The 13,187-nt window shown below is 51.7% G+C and overlaps 5 protein-coding genes across 5 annotated transcripts; 2 read left to right on the top strand and 3 right to left on the bottom strand.

The window, feature by feature from the left end:
* Positions 1 to 1,769: 1,769 nt before the first annotated feature.
* Positions 1,770 to 4,653, bottom strand: HMPREF1120_04684 (regulatory factor X, other; the record flags this gene model as incomplete). Its single annotated transcript, XM_009158821.1, has 2 exons — positions 1,770 to 3,906; positions 3,953 to 4,653. 2 exons carry the CDS (start codon positions 4,651 to 4,653, stop codon positions 1,770 to 1,772), a joined length of 2,838 nt encoding a protein of 945 aa, XP_009157069.1.
* A 644-nt stretch (positions 4,654 to 5,297) lies between these two features.
* Positions 5,298 to 6,960, top strand: HMPREF1120_04683 (protein yop1). The gene is made up of 4 exons (XM_009158820.1): positions 5,298 to 5,727; positions 5,857 to 6,072; positions 6,134 to 6,197; positions 6,247 to 6,960. Exons 1-4 carry the CDS (start codon positions 5,677 to 5,679, stop codon positions 6,423 to 6,425), a joined length of 510 nt encoding a protein of 169 aa, XP_009157068.1. The 5' UTR covers positions 5,298 to 5,676; the 3' UTR covers positions 6,426 to 6,960.
* On the bottom strand, positions 6,398 to 8,239 carry HMPREF1120_04682 (uncharacterized protein). The gene is made up of 3 exons (XM_009158819.1): positions 7,608 to 8,239; positions 7,118 to 7,513; positions 6,398 to 7,054 (listed from the first exon to the last, which is right to left on the bottom strand). Exons 1-3 carry the CDS (start codon positions 7,678 to 7,680, stop codon positions 6,861 to 6,863), a joined length of 663 nt encoding a protein of 220 aa, XP_009157067.1. The 5' UTR covers positions 7,681 to 8,239; the 3' UTR covers positions 6,398 to 6,860.
* On the top strand, positions 8,123 to 10,468 carry HMPREF1120_04681 (uncharacterized protein). The gene is made up of 2 exons (XM_009158818.1): positions 8,123 to 8,721; positions 8,779 to 10,468. The coding sequence occupies exons 1-2, from the start codon at positions 8,564 to 8,566 to the stop codon at positions 10,316 to 10,318; spliced, it is 1,698 nt and encodes a 565-aa protein (XP_009157066.1). The 5' UTR covers positions 8,123 to 8,563; the 3' UTR covers positions 10,319 to 10,468.
* A 644-nt stretch (positions 10,469 to 11,112) lies between these two features.
* Positions 11,113 to 13,149, bottom strand: HMPREF1120_04680 (dolichyl-phosphate beta-glucosyltransferase). Its single transcript, XM_009158817.1, has 2 exons — positions 12,821 to 13,149; positions 11,113 to 12,740 (listed from the first exon to the last, which is right to left on the bottom strand). The coding sequence occupies exons 1-2, from the start codon at positions 12,929 to 12,931 to the stop codon at positions 11,484 to 11,486; spliced, it is 1,368 nt and encodes a 455-aa protein (XP_009157065.1). The 5' UTR covers positions 12,932 to 13,149; the 3' UTR covers positions 11,113 to 11,483.
* Between the last annotated feature and the right edge of the window lie 38 nt (positions 13,150 to 13,187).

The following is a 13,187-nucleotide window of genomic DNA, read 5'->3' as shown; positions in this document are numbered from 1 at the left end:
GCGCCACTATGGCACCCTAGCCTTTCCTCACAATGGTATCTGAAACTCAATCAATATGTGAATCATATCGCGAGAAGCTGTACCATGAGTGGTGCTTCGACGCAGCTTGTGGCCGAAAGATCGTGGATGACACCAAAGTTTTGAAGTGGATGTCCGCCAACTAAGGAAAGAATGAGGGCACGATCCTCGAGATCTCCACCAGAGCAAGAACACAACTTTACTCTCCATGCCGTTCTCCACCATTACCCGCCAGCCGCCCATTGCTCATGGAGGCCTTCTGGTACTCAACACTGACAATCAACCAGGAGGGCGACTGAAACAAAAGTTGGATACTTAAGCAGGAGTACTCTTTGTATGCAATTAGGACAATTAGTACGGAGGGCTCCTTGCAACTAAGTCAGACAAACAGGCAAATAGGTAGGGAGGATTACGTAGATACATTCCCGCCTCCTATATCGTTGAGAAGAACCATCACTGTTTTACAACACTTCACTGGCTTCACAGTTTCAATTTATCCAAACCTTCCGTGATGCAAATATTTTCAATATCTCGAAGGACTGCAAACTGCTCTTGGCAGTGCTGATGACTCCAGATTTGGTAGAGTAGTATTAGTAATAGTAATAGTAATAGTAGTAGTAATAGTAGTAGTAATAGTAGTAGTAGCAGCAGCAGCAGCAGCAGCATCAAGATCAATATAAACCTCAAATAAACAACTTTCTGATCGCTCACTAGAACTGCACTGCATTGCGTGGACGGACATGCAACACACTATATGATAGTGACAAACAAAGAACAGAATCCAAGGTAAGGCAAGGGAGATTCACAGATTCGCCGTTTTGCCGATCATGCCAGTGGTGGTGTGCAAGAAAGATATACCCGTGCATTAGCAGTATTTTGAGGAAACACGACCAAAACCCCATTAGTGAGCGTCCAACATTCAACGTCAATGTCAATGGCAAGGCAGCACCAGCACATCGTATTCGGCGAAGCAGTGCAGTGGGCGGTTGCCGTGATCTTATCAGAGAAGATAGCTAAGCAGTGACTGCCCTGCCGAGCCTTAGTGGCATCATCATCATCCATCCCATCCTTATCCTGTGAGTTCGCCAGGACACTATCACTCCTTGACTTCGACATAAATAGTACAACAACGAAAAGGAAAAAAAGCTGAGTAAGAGAAAAGACCGATTCTCAACCCGCTGGTGGCATTGCGGATACTGTAACAGTTGGAAGCACCACGATGAACTGAACCCCGGCCAAAAACCCTCAGAGTCAAGCCAAAGCCCCAATCATTGAATCCGACCCCGTCACATCCAATAAAAACCCTGGGGGTATCAAATCTCAGCAACATAACAAAACAAACGAGTTCCAAAAACAACAAGCCAGATAAGCCGCCCTATCATTGCCCAGAGATGAGATGGCCGTTCTTCCATACACTGCAGTCCCCTGGTGTACTTTGAACGCCCTGTCGAAGCAAAGGCATGTCCGCAAAAGCTAGACAGGCAGGTAGCTGCGCTACCAAAGAACACGGCTGGGCAGTAGAACTGAACCTGAGAACAGGCAAAAAAGTCGTCTTTGTCGACCATGACTGATAGTATCGTAGTACTCATTTGCAAAGGTCTCATATCACTGACCCAGCTTGTCGAGCCTTTCGCCCAGCTGCCGGCCTAACTGACATTCATCACTGCTTTCCACGTCGTACAAATGTTCAGGCCGGGAGAGGAAACCTGATCGATGTTCATGCGCCATTGCCTGTATTGTCCGGATTCATGTCATACCAAGACGCCCAGTCCGACCGCTGAATCCACAGGGTCGCTACTGAGCAACCAGTCTCGCTTGTTGAACTTTTTGGCCTCCTTCTCGGCTTCTGCATCCACGTCCAACCCCAAGTCGATTCCACTATCGTCGTGAGTATTAGTCGTCCCCGGTTGTCGTTTGACTGGACTGCTCAAGCCCGTGTGAAAACTCGGCAGATCTAAAGGGCCGCCCTGGCGTAGCTCGTCCAGCTCTGCATCTGTCTCATCGTCATCCACTTGTTGGGTTGCCGTTGGCTCTTCGGCAGGAACTGAAGGCAGCGTAGAAGCGCTCTCGTGGCTCGTCTCCAATTTCTTGGTTTGATGTACCACTTCAAGTTCAGGGGTGGTATTCGCCTCGCCTTCGATGTCGTCCTCCGCTCGCTTACGCTTGAGACTTCGACCTAATGATGACGTTGATAGGTGAGGCTCAATCTCTCTGCTCTTTTCTTGCTCGCGTTCATCCGCAAGCTTCTGACTTTCTTCATCCATTAGCAACCCCTCCATCTGTGTCATCCAGCACAACATTTGAGTGGTGAACGACTCCACAAACCACCATGATTGATAACTGTGTGCTCCGTTCTGTCCCATCTGCATCATGAGACTGCTCCAGAACCGAGAATGCCAGTCGATCATGCATTGTGGATGATGGCCTTCAAACAGTTGCGGCAACCGCTCCAACCAGTTGATCCATTTTTCCAACAATGGAGTGGGTTGCTCGTTGCTGTCCAGAGGAAGGAGCCCTTGTCCATATCCTGAGTTGTCGCTAAGGAAGTTTGCGTATGCACTGGTGGGATCCTCTTCTGCTGCGCGCACTAGTTCGCCGTCAACTGGCAAGACGAGTGGTCTCATGTCGTGCTTCAGGACACCTTCAATCCTCTCCAGGCTTTCTGGTGGTGGCATGCTCTCTTCTAACATGCGCTCCGGTTCAACCATGGCCATGAGGTCGAGCCACATTTGCGTTCGCTGTTGGGGGTCTTCTAACATCCGACTGAGTTGTAACGTCGCGGCATTGGCTCCTTTGAGCTTCTTAAGCAGATTCGCAAACCTCGCCGCAGGTACGGTCTTGGCCACGACGACATGAACCGGGCACTTTTCTTCAAACGCGGAAATAAGATGACTGACCAATCTCGAGCCAATGCGATCGAAGACGTTCCACACAACATCCGGCACATTTTGGACAGCCAACGGGGCGATGAAGCGCACAATTTGTTTGTACATGCGCATGTCACATTCCTGGATCCAAGGAGCCAGGCATGCCATCGAGAATAGCTTGGACACCGGAACGGTCATCTTGCCGTTAAAGGCGGAATGGTGATTGAAGAATGGCTTTTCTTTGCATTTTCTAAACGCGTCGATGACGTCGATGCAATAAGATCGATAGAGATGGAACAGGGCCTTGGCTATTGAAGCATCATAGTTGACCCCTTCCAGGTAAGGGAATATGTCGGGAAACTCGACGGGCGCATCTTGTGACGAGGAAGACACCTGCGCTAAAGAATCGAGGGTTGGCATTCCCAGGTAAGTGGCCATACTCGCAGGTAGATTCGGCCGAACTGATGGCAGGGCAGCAACCACGTTCGCGGGCATTCTTCTGTATGGTAAGCGGATTGTCGGAGTGTTGATGTATTTACAGTCTAGCTTCTGCAGTTGTGGTTTCGTTGGCTGCGGCTCGACCTCTTCGGTTCCAGCGCTCTCCTGAGGCAAGAAAGCGGCGCTAGGGGCTGGGAAGTCGGCAGTCTCCACGGCGGCCCTGGACAGGGGTCTCTCAATGGAAGGTGATATGCGAGCCTTGATGAGCTTGTTTGTATCGGCGTGGGATCCGCGTCTCTCATGATGACTGCCGTCAGCTGTTCCCGGTCTTTCTTGAGCCGTCGAGACGTATTGTCGGTCGTCATCGTCCACGACCAGCGAGAGATCTACATAGTGGTATTTGGATTCGCCTCGGACGCCGAGTCGTCTGGTTTGCACATTGGGAAAGATTATTCGCACCAGTTTACCGAACGACGCGGGGTTTAGGGTTGGAACGCGCTCATTGCCGCAGCGTTCAGTGTATCGAGTGAAGACGCGATCTCGGCGCACGGAATTCGAAGATCGTTGACAATTTTCTTGGAGCCTGTCATGGTCAGCTTAGACAAGGTGTTGACCTTCTGTAGACAAACCATAACATGGCGAACACCTGTTTAGCCTTCTCGGATTTGCCTCCTGACCCTTCATTTTTCTGAACCTCGGCGGCAACCTCCTTCAAGGACTTGCCCTGGTATTGCGCAAGTAGCCGTCGCAACTCTTGATCATTCGCGACACTCGAAGCCGTTCCTTTTCTTCTCTTCGCGCCCCCGTTCTCAGTATTCGAGTCTTCGGGCGCCGGTGACCCTTCGAACTGCTCGGAATGGTGACGCATATGATGCATATGTTGTGGAGCGACAGCGTATGGGGGCAGGCCGTGAGGATATTGCACGGGGAAGTGCTGCATTTCCTGAAATGTTTGTTGTGGCATTGGCCGCATTTCGTGTTGTGGCATGCCACCCGAGGCGTCCATAGGCGGGTGTTGTTGGAGGTGCGCCGTCATGTTGTGCGGATAATGCATGAGCATCTCGTCAGGATTGGGACCGTACATCGCAGCGGCTTGATGGTGGCCGCCATGTTGTACGTAGAAGCCGTTCTGATCGAGCGGCATCGTCGAGTCGTCGTGTTGTTGAGGCGGCGGTTGGAAAGCGCTTCCTACTCCAACAGACTGTAAACTGGTCGTGGAACCCCGAGACTTTGGACGGTGTTTTTCTTTATTTGACATTGCATTGTTTGTATGGGTAAGGCCTCGGTGTTCTGGAGCTTCCTCCGTCGTGTGGGTAGGTGATTGCGGCATACTGAACTGTGCGTCGATTAGCCTCCTGTCACGCGCAAAAACAAACAACTCATCAGGGCGATTTCGGTCAAAGCTCCTCAATCTCACGGGAAATGAACCTTTGTAGACTTCCACAGTATAATTGTCGCCAGCGGTCTCGTCTCGCTCTGCAGTCCTTTTCTCGCTCACAGCTCCTAACAGGCCATCCGAGAAAAGAACTGGTGGAGTTATGTCAACAGCGGGTGTGCGCGGACGGTGTGTCCACCGGTTTGAGCGCAAGCAAGGACAGACGGCAGTGGGAGGCGTAGTAATACCAGTGACGGTTGTCCCACTCCAAGCCAGATGGTGCTGTAAACGACCTAACACACCCTTCACGCGCTGTGGCTGTTGATGGTTTGTGTTGGAACAGGCCTATCGAGCAATTGTTGTGCCGAGTTGCTTCAGCAACGTGCCAAGAGGACCGCTTTTGCAGGCCACCACCAGTCAGAAGAATTCCACACCGTCTGACAACCACAAACATTGTCAAAAGTCACCGACTTTGGCCGTTATTGGTTGTTATTCTTCGTCAGACTGCCACAAGTGAACACCATCTCACGTGATTACCTTCTTAGTATTTGCGCCTTACTGGCATATTGCGTTCAGGTACGTAGGCTACGTATTGTATGGCTTCACGTAAGCATGATCGCGGCCTGACGTACATACCACGGCGGAGTGCTGCTGCACTGCTAGTACACTGGCAGTCGGCAAATGCTGCGAGTAGTTGCCGGCAAGGCCGGCGCCCACCGTGACTACTACTGGCACCAATTACTGGCCTGTAGGTGTAGCCAGTCAAACCCTGCCTGGGGATCACACACTGGCACTACACAACCTGAAATCCGTCCGCCGGAGACGTCACCCTCTCATCTTTCTCAACATCATCATCCCTCTGTCATCATTCTGTTCCAATTCAACCTCGCTTTCAAAACTTCAATTGTCGCTACTCATTCGCACAGAGTCCCTACCTTTTGACAGTCCCAATTGAGATTATCATCCCAGACCTTCATAATGTCTTTCCAGGATAAAGCCCAGCACCAGATCTCCCAGATCGACAAGGAGGTGAGTGAGCACAGGCACCTGCGCTGGCAGTCCGCATCGCAATTGACGGCCGCTGCTGGGCTGGACATCCTCACTCTATCCTTCTTCGGACGCTGCATTGGCACTTGTGCTGACTTTCCGAACTCATAGCTTTCCAAATACCCCGCCCTCAACAACTTTGAGAAGCAGACCAGCGTTCCTAAAGTCTATGCCTTCCTCGGCCTCGTCGGTCTCTACTTCTTCCTGGTCTTCTTCAACATTGGAGGCGAATTTCTTGTGAACTTTGCTGGATTCATAATCCCGGGATACTACTCTCTGGATGCGCTATTCAGCTCCAGCAAAGTGGACGATACCCAATGGTTGACGGTATGTTACAGCACAAGACTACAAATTGGGAAAAGTCGCAGCAGCTACTGACACTATACAGTACTGGGTCGTGTATGCCTTCCTCACTGTTCTTGAGAGCATGATCAATGCTGTCTATTGGTTCCGTACGTTGATCTTCCACATTGACTGATGATTATGCTGACCTGTCTCCAGCGTTCTACTACGTCTTCAAGTTCATTCTCATCCTCTGGATGGCTCTTCCCATCACCAATGGAGCTCAAGTCGTCTTCCGCTCCTTGATCCAACCAGTCTTCTCCCGTTTCTTCACCCAGTCTGGAAGCGCATCCGCAGATGTCCGGGGCAAGGCTGATGCGGCTTTCAAAAGCCAGTAAACGATTCAAGCAATCATACAAGGATTTTGTCCGCGAGTTGAAAGACATCGCTGACGTTTGATGCGAACGAGCTCCGCGCCAAAACATCTCTTCGCGACAATCCTGTATACTGGCAGCCACATTACACGTAAACAATGAGAATTGGTTCAAGCATGGTTAGAGTTGCTGGTTGGAATTCGTACCAGCCAGCGGAGAGTGAGGAACATTGGGATGAAACTGTTGCGGATTAGCACGATAGACCGATTCACTCTGGGGTTTGCTTATGGAGATTATCTACGGCTTTTGATATGAACAATTGACGCAAACATCCTATAAACACCCCATAAAATCCGATTTCAGGGTGCTGCACGTTACTAGTCGTCCGATACTTCATAATGTAGGGGTGTGCGCTCCAACGTCTACAAAGCCACCAAGGCCAGGTGCGGTAGTTGTAGATCAATTCCAGCTTCCAAAGCCTCTTTCCGCACTCTCCTGCTGCTTCGGATTGACGAATATCCGATAGGGAAACGGGTTCTGGTCGCTGGTGGTGATGGGTGGGATATGGTCTTTATCTTTATTCACAATGGCGACAATCTTCATGGCCGTTTTCTGTAGAGATGATTCCATGGCCCTGCGTACCTTGATGCGGTCTGCCATGGGCTTGTCAGCGACACAACCCGTCGCGGTAGATTGAATGAGAGGATTCGACTTACCTGCTTCGCTGCGGGGCCTGGCGACGATGACCTGTACACACCATTCTTCCCAGCAAACCTCTTCTTCCGTTTGACCACCTCCGCCCAGACGACCCAACCAGCCCGTGGTGATCCCAGTCTTTCGACGTTTCCGGTCATAGAATCGAACCACGATTTCCCCACGAGAAGCTCCTGATGCAGAGCTCGTTGACGACTGAGGGGTTAGTTGAGAGACAAGGAGGGCAGTATGCGAATCGATCGCAGTAGATATCTCAGGCGGGTCAAGGATGGAAGGTAGCGGGATTGGCAGTGACTGGGCCGAGTGTGATGAGGAGTGCGACGTCGAGGCCGATGGCATATATAGGGACGGCCTCACGGGAGGAAAGTATCGGTGGAAAAAGATGGTATGCAAGACTCCTGTACCCGGATACACATGTCAGTCCTCCTTATCGGCGAGGATTTGTGACTTCTGCCCTCAATAATGAAAGTAATTGAGTGGGCGCTGGCTGACCTTTGACAATGTCTGCCACGAATGTCTGGTCGGCAAACACTTCAACAATGTATTCGTGCCGCCGCGGATCCATGGTTATGGTTACTGCGTAACGATGCCCGGTTCAACAGGATACTAGGTATGGTGGGGGAGCGGTTGGACGCAGGCGAAGCGGAGGACGGGGTGAAAGGGCAGCCAGCAGCCAGCGAGTGGCGCCTGGACAGTGAATGCTCTCTCAAGACATGGCAGTTCTCGGCAGCGAGGTCTGATGCGTCTGAAGCGCTGTTGAACAATGGGTTGATATGCGCCTCGAGACGAAGAGGTTGAATGGTACCTACAGTATCTACCTTATCTTACGTAGATACTTGAATAATGTAAGGACAGCCAGACCCTCCGCATGCCCTGCAATGGCGGGGTCCCGATAATGATCGCGGCCTTTGGCGGGCACCAGACACTTGCTGCAGAGTCACCATCACACTCTTCAGGCTGCAGTAGTATTCCAGCCTCAACTGGACTCAATAATGCTCGTATACTCCCAGGTCTGTACTGACCATCCCAGCCATCCTCCGCTATCAACCTCAACTCTTCAGGAAGTCCTCTACGATTGCATTCTTTCTATCGTCGAGCCTGTTAACAGAAGTGGTGGACACTGGGGCTGCCAGCATCAGACTATAGGAGATCTTTACTGGTCCTACGCGACTAGTAGTTGTCGCCTGTGCACCGTGACCGTGACTGTTACCTCATTCTGTCCTTTAGCCTCGGCAGCGCCACAAGACTCCCATTTCCTGATCCTCCATTCTCCGTCTCAATTGATGTGTGTTCAATAGACTCGTGTCTTCAAGTGTGACCATCTCCTCCCCCAGGGCGCTCTTGTTCAAGCTCTACGCTTGCCTCGTGCCAGCTGTGGTCATGTACTATCCCGCGGAACATCTACACCTGAGATAAAGGTGCCCTCAAACCGTCCAGCCCTCGTCACCATGATATCAGCCACACGTCGCTGGCTTCGGCGCAACCGCACTGGAATCGCCATTGGTGCCGGGGTCATTGGCGCCACTTATCTGGCGGGACAATATGTCCTAGGCAAGATCAATGAAGCGCGAGAGCGCATGCAGATGGACAGAATAGCCAAAGAAAAGTAAGGGGTTATACTCGCTTCACATGGAAACGTGGTCTAACACATCTTCGCACGCAGTATACGACGACGGTTTGAACAGAATCAAACCGACTGCACCATTACCGTCCTCGCTCTCCTACCGACCCTGACCGAGAATGTCCTCGAAGAGCTTCCTGTAGAACAACTGACACATGAGCTGCAACAAAAGAAGGCTGAACGGTTGGCACGTGCCTCGGGTGAAGGCAAGTCGGAAGCATCAAGCATTCAAGATGGGGACACAGTCAGCATGTCCAGTTTCCAGACGGGCAGCTTTATCCATGCCAGCCAGGCTGGACTGGATGGCAATGGCAGCCAAGGTGGAAATGGACCCACGCGAAAGACAAAAGCTCAGTTGTGGAACGAGTTGAAGGTGACTTCCATCACCCGGGCATTCACACTGATTTACTGTCTCTCTCTCCTTATCATCTTGACACGGATACAATTGAATCTGTTGGGGCGGCTGAACTATCTGACGTCGGTGGTTTCGCTGGCGCGACCTCCACCACCGGGCCGAGCCAACTCGATCTCGCTAGAAGACCATGACGACGGGAATGCAAGCACCAGTTTTGGAAACGACTTCGAGACCAACAGAAGATATCTGACATTTTCCTGGTATCTACTACACAAGGGCTATGCACAGATCATGGCCAAAGTCAGAACAGCTGTCGAAGAAGTGTTTGGAGGCATTTCGCCCAACGAGGGAATCACGGCCAGCAGACTCAGCGACTTGGTGCTCGAGGTGCGGAAGCGCGTAGAAGGCGGCACCGAGCAGGAGCGGTATGCCACGCGGTGGCTTCAGTACATGCTGCCTCCGAGAGAGGAGGAAGAAGCGGTTCTGATCGAGTCTGGAGTCATTACTCCGGGCACATCCACGCCTGTCCGGACGACAGGTCAAGATGAGTCAACCCGGACGGCAGCAGCACAAAATGCCGTCTCGAGTCCGCGCATCGACACGTCCACAGGCCCGTTACGGCATCTGCTGGACGAGACAGCCGACCTAATCGACTCGCCGACATTCAACCGCATCCACAGTCTCCTGCTGGGATCCATGTTCTCACACCTAATCGACGTCAAGGTCATCCAACAACTCTACCCCCAGCCGGCCACATTACAGTCGCCCTCCTCCTCGGTGTCAGGCACGGCGCCGCATCACCCACGCATCGTCGAGCTCGACTCGGCTGTCACTGTCGTCCCCGGCGAGCCACGCGTCAAGCTGGCCAACATCCTGGCCATTTTGACGCGGCAGGCTCATGCCATCGGAAACGGCAACAACCCTCCCAACGAGTACTTGGACACGGCGGAAGCTGAAGTCAAGGAACTCGAGGCTTTTGCCGCCGTCATCTACACGAGTAATTTGGACCAGAGTCTGGAAGAGACTACGCAGCGCGTCGGATCGGCCGAGACCGCCAGTGGGCTGAAAGGTGCTGAAGGTGTCGCGGTCAGCGATGTCGGTACCGGGGCCGGTGCTGAGGAGGTGATTGAGAGGAAACTCGAAAGTGCTTGGACCAAAGTCACCGGATCGACGTTTGCTACTGGTGCTTCTTCCTCTTCGTCTTCGGCGGCTTTCCATCAGAGGTAACTGATGTCATAGCGATAGCCTGCCTATGGAAAGGCAGGAGGATATAGAAGACATTTCATAGTAGCTGGTAGGCCTATCAACAGGCTATCACCATCATATGACTCGAAGACGCGCCAAACAAACAAAACAATATGAAAAATTGACGACGGAGCCCGCTCTCTGAACAGATACAGTAGATACCTGGTAGTACTGAGGTGCATTCTCCCTGAGTAATATATAAGTTGCTGTGTTTCGGTGGCCGATACTGGCTGGAGCAGCCAACGACTCGGAACCATAAGATAACATGGTGTTCATGTACTGTATCTACCGTAGAGTAGGTACGGTACAGGTAGGTAGCCACATACGACAACTCCGATCTAAGGTGTTCACAAGGCTACAGTAACTAGTCTCAAATCTTCCCAGTGTTCATTATATTAAGGGGTCACTGGTGTAGATTCTGCGGTACTAGTACATCAGGACTGTCACCCACCCACGGGGCCAACAATGGCCAGTAAAGCCACGCAACGGACGGCAAGGTAACAACTCAGGTATTTCTGTGCCCTACCTCAAAAGCCAAAACACTCCTAGTTGGGATGGATCGGATCTGGTCAGCAGTCCCAGAGGTTGTTTAGTATTGTGTCGTGGTAAGTTATGGGGGAAGAATAAGAATATTTATTCGTAAACAGATATATTTAGGGGGCCTGCCTACACACCGCAGACAAACGTGTAAGCCTCGACATGACAAAGAAAGAACATGAACACAAGGGTATAAACACTGGAACATGTTGCCTACCAGATACAACACTAGTACTAGTAATAAAATATTTCGATCAAATCACTGCATCACTGATGGCAACTCAAGCTGGCGAGTCGGCCTGAGAAAGGCAGAGTACCTACCTACCTACCCAGGTACCTAAGGTAGATACAGTAGTATGTGGGTAGCAGGTCGACGCATTCATGATGCCAATTGAGTGCAGGACCTTGGAAGAGAACTAGCAGGTATAGTTTGGGTTCTCTCTTGTCTTTATCAGCCAGCACGCGTCGCAAAACGAGACGGATCCCACTGCATTGCATTGCAAGGGATTAATAAACCCTCATTCTCATACTGGTCTCGACACTGGTTCGAAGAGATCCAAATTGGTTCCTTTCGATTTTCGGTTATCTCAGCTTCAAGAGTTCATCGTTGTTATCTTCTATAGATCCCCGTGCTCCAGCATATTCTCAAGACAGCCAACCCCACCGCCATACCAATACTATCCCTAACGACATTCAACTTACTTCCCACGACCTCCTTCCAGCCGACGGGCACCTCGGCAACAGGAATGCCCGCGAACTCCGCCAGCATGAGCATTTCGACATCAAAGATCCAACCATCCATATGCATATGGGGTACGATGTAGGGCAAGGTCGGTCGGGAAAACAGCTTAAAGCCACACTGGGTATCCTTGATACGGGCGGTCTGCGGCGGCGTCATGAGTTTGAGCAACAGATGGAACGAGTGCATAAGAAAATTACGCAATTTCGACCGTTTCACCACCGCCTCGCTGCCGACCAGGTGGGCGCGAGAGCCGACGGCGACGCCGCGGCCGTCTTGGTCTTCGATCTCCCGGCACGCCTGTACCAGCTTGCTGAGATCAGAAAACTTGCTGGCTCCGTCGGCGTCCGCGAACACCACGTACTGGCCGCGCGCGTGTCGCATTCCGTGTGTCACTGCGCCTCCCTTGCCGCGGTTTTCTTCCAGCGATACGATTCGAATTGATCCAGGTGGGATTTTGACCCCTTGCTCGCTGCGGTGTGTCCAGGGTCCGGAGAGCCGGCGTGGTTGTTTGGGTAGGATGTGCACGCGTGAGAATGTCTGTGCTGTGAGGACTGTTGAGTCTGTCGAGCCGTCGTCTACGACTAGGATTTCCCAGCCTCGTAGTTGTGGCTGCGGTCGACGTGGCTGTGATGATGGAGATGTGGTGGATAATGTATCCGCAGCGGTGGTGGTGGTGCCATTGGCTTTTCTGCGTCGTGTCGTTGTTGCTGTGCCGTCTGTTTTCTCGTCGTTTCCGTTGTTGTCGATGATGCTTGTAGGTATAGATGTCTCTGTAAATGTCTCCGTAGTCTCTGTCTTCCTGTCGATTGCCGCAGAAGAGCCGTACTCGGTTTCCAAAAAGTTGACCGCCTCCTCCAACATGCCCGTGAGCCTGTCCTCCTCGTTGAACGCGGGCACAACCAGCGTCATAAATAGTTCGGCCGGCTCAATCTTTTTCTCAAGTTCGAGCTCATCATCTCGACCCTCCGCTCGCGCCTTGACGTATCTGCGCAATAACTCATCATACCAGCAGGGCAGCGGTTCAGGTTCCGTCACATTGCCCGCCTTGTCGACTGTGGTGAATTTCTTTTCGGATGGTCTCGGTTTTCGGGGGTTGGGGACGAACAACGTAATGAGGATCCATACCTATAACATCGTAGGTATTCTAATTAGCATGGTGGAGCGTTGAAAGAGTGCATATGAAGGAAACCCCGCAAAGAACTTACCACAACAATTACCGCAAAGGCCGCCCAGATCAGAACGAAAGGTACCAGCCTCCACGTAAGGTTTGCATCACGGGGATACAGGTCGACAAAATGTCGGCCCATGATACCCATGATGGCGGCGACTGCATGCCTAGCCCGCGGGCACACGGCAAACACGAAGATGTGTCGTCCTCAAAGCAAAGCAACCCCCCGTCCTGTAGTCGTTGGCTTGGTGAGAGACGGCGAGGAACTTTAAGCACTGCAGGGTATCAAATGCAGGGCATCACTCGACCGGCATTGGAAAGAGGTACATCTAGTAGTACTGTACTACAAATACCAGGTAGTACTGTATGTGCCATAGTTGTACACTGCAGATGACATCTGTTAA

Source organism: Exophiala dermatitidis, assembly GCF_000230625.1.
Source record: "Exophiala dermatitidis NIH/UT8656 unplaced genomic scaffold supercont1.4, whole genome shotgun sequence".
Lineage (NCBI taxonomy): Eukaryota > Fungi > Ascomycota > Eurotiomycetes > Chaetothyriales > Herpotrichiellaceae > Exophiala > Exophiala dermatitidis.
The sequence above is the reverse complement of the archived record's forward strand: the minus strand, read 5'-3'. Positions and strand labels throughout refer to the sequence as shown.

Coding starts and splice junctions, on each gene's coding strand:
- HMPREF1120_04682 (XM_009158819.1), bottom strand. CDS start 7,680: ATGGATCCGCGGCGGCACGAATACATTGTTGAAGTGTTTGCCGACCAG. Junction 7,514..7,607: donor CGTGGCAGACATTGTCAAAG/GTCAGCCAGCGC, acceptor ATCCGGGTACAG/GAGTCTTGCATACCATCTTT. Junction 7,055..7,117: donor CAGGCCCCGCAGCGAAGCAG/GTAAGTCGAATC, acceptor AGCCCATGGCAG/ACCGCATCAAGGTACGCAGG.
- HMPREF1120_04680 (XM_009158817.1), bottom strand. CDS start 12,931: ATGGGTATCATGGGCCGACATTTTGTCGACCTGTATCCCCGTGATGCA. Junction 12,741..12,820: donor CCTTTGCGGTAATTGTTGTG/GTAAGTTCTTTG, acceptor ACGATGTTATAG/GTATGGATCCTCATTACGTT.
- HMPREF1120_04681 (XM_009158818.1), top strand. CDS start 8,564: ATGATATCAGCCACACGTCGCTGGCTTCGGCGCAACCGCACTGGAATC. Junction 8,722..8,778: donor GACAGAATAGCCAAAGAAAA/GTAAGGGGTTAT, acceptor CTTCGCACGCAG/TATACGACGACGGTTTGAAC.
- HMPREF1120_04683 (XM_009158820.1), top strand. CDS start 5,677: ATGTCTTTCCAGGATAAAGCCCAGCACCAGATCTCCCAGATCGACAAG. Junction 6,073..6,133: donor ACGATACCCAATGGTTGACG/GTATGTTACAGC, acceptor GACACTATACAG/TACTGGGTCGTGTATGCCTT. Junction 6,198..6,246: donor CAATGCTGTCTATTGGTTCC/GTACGTTGATCT, acceptor ACCTGTCTCCAG/CGTTCTACTACGTCTTCAAG.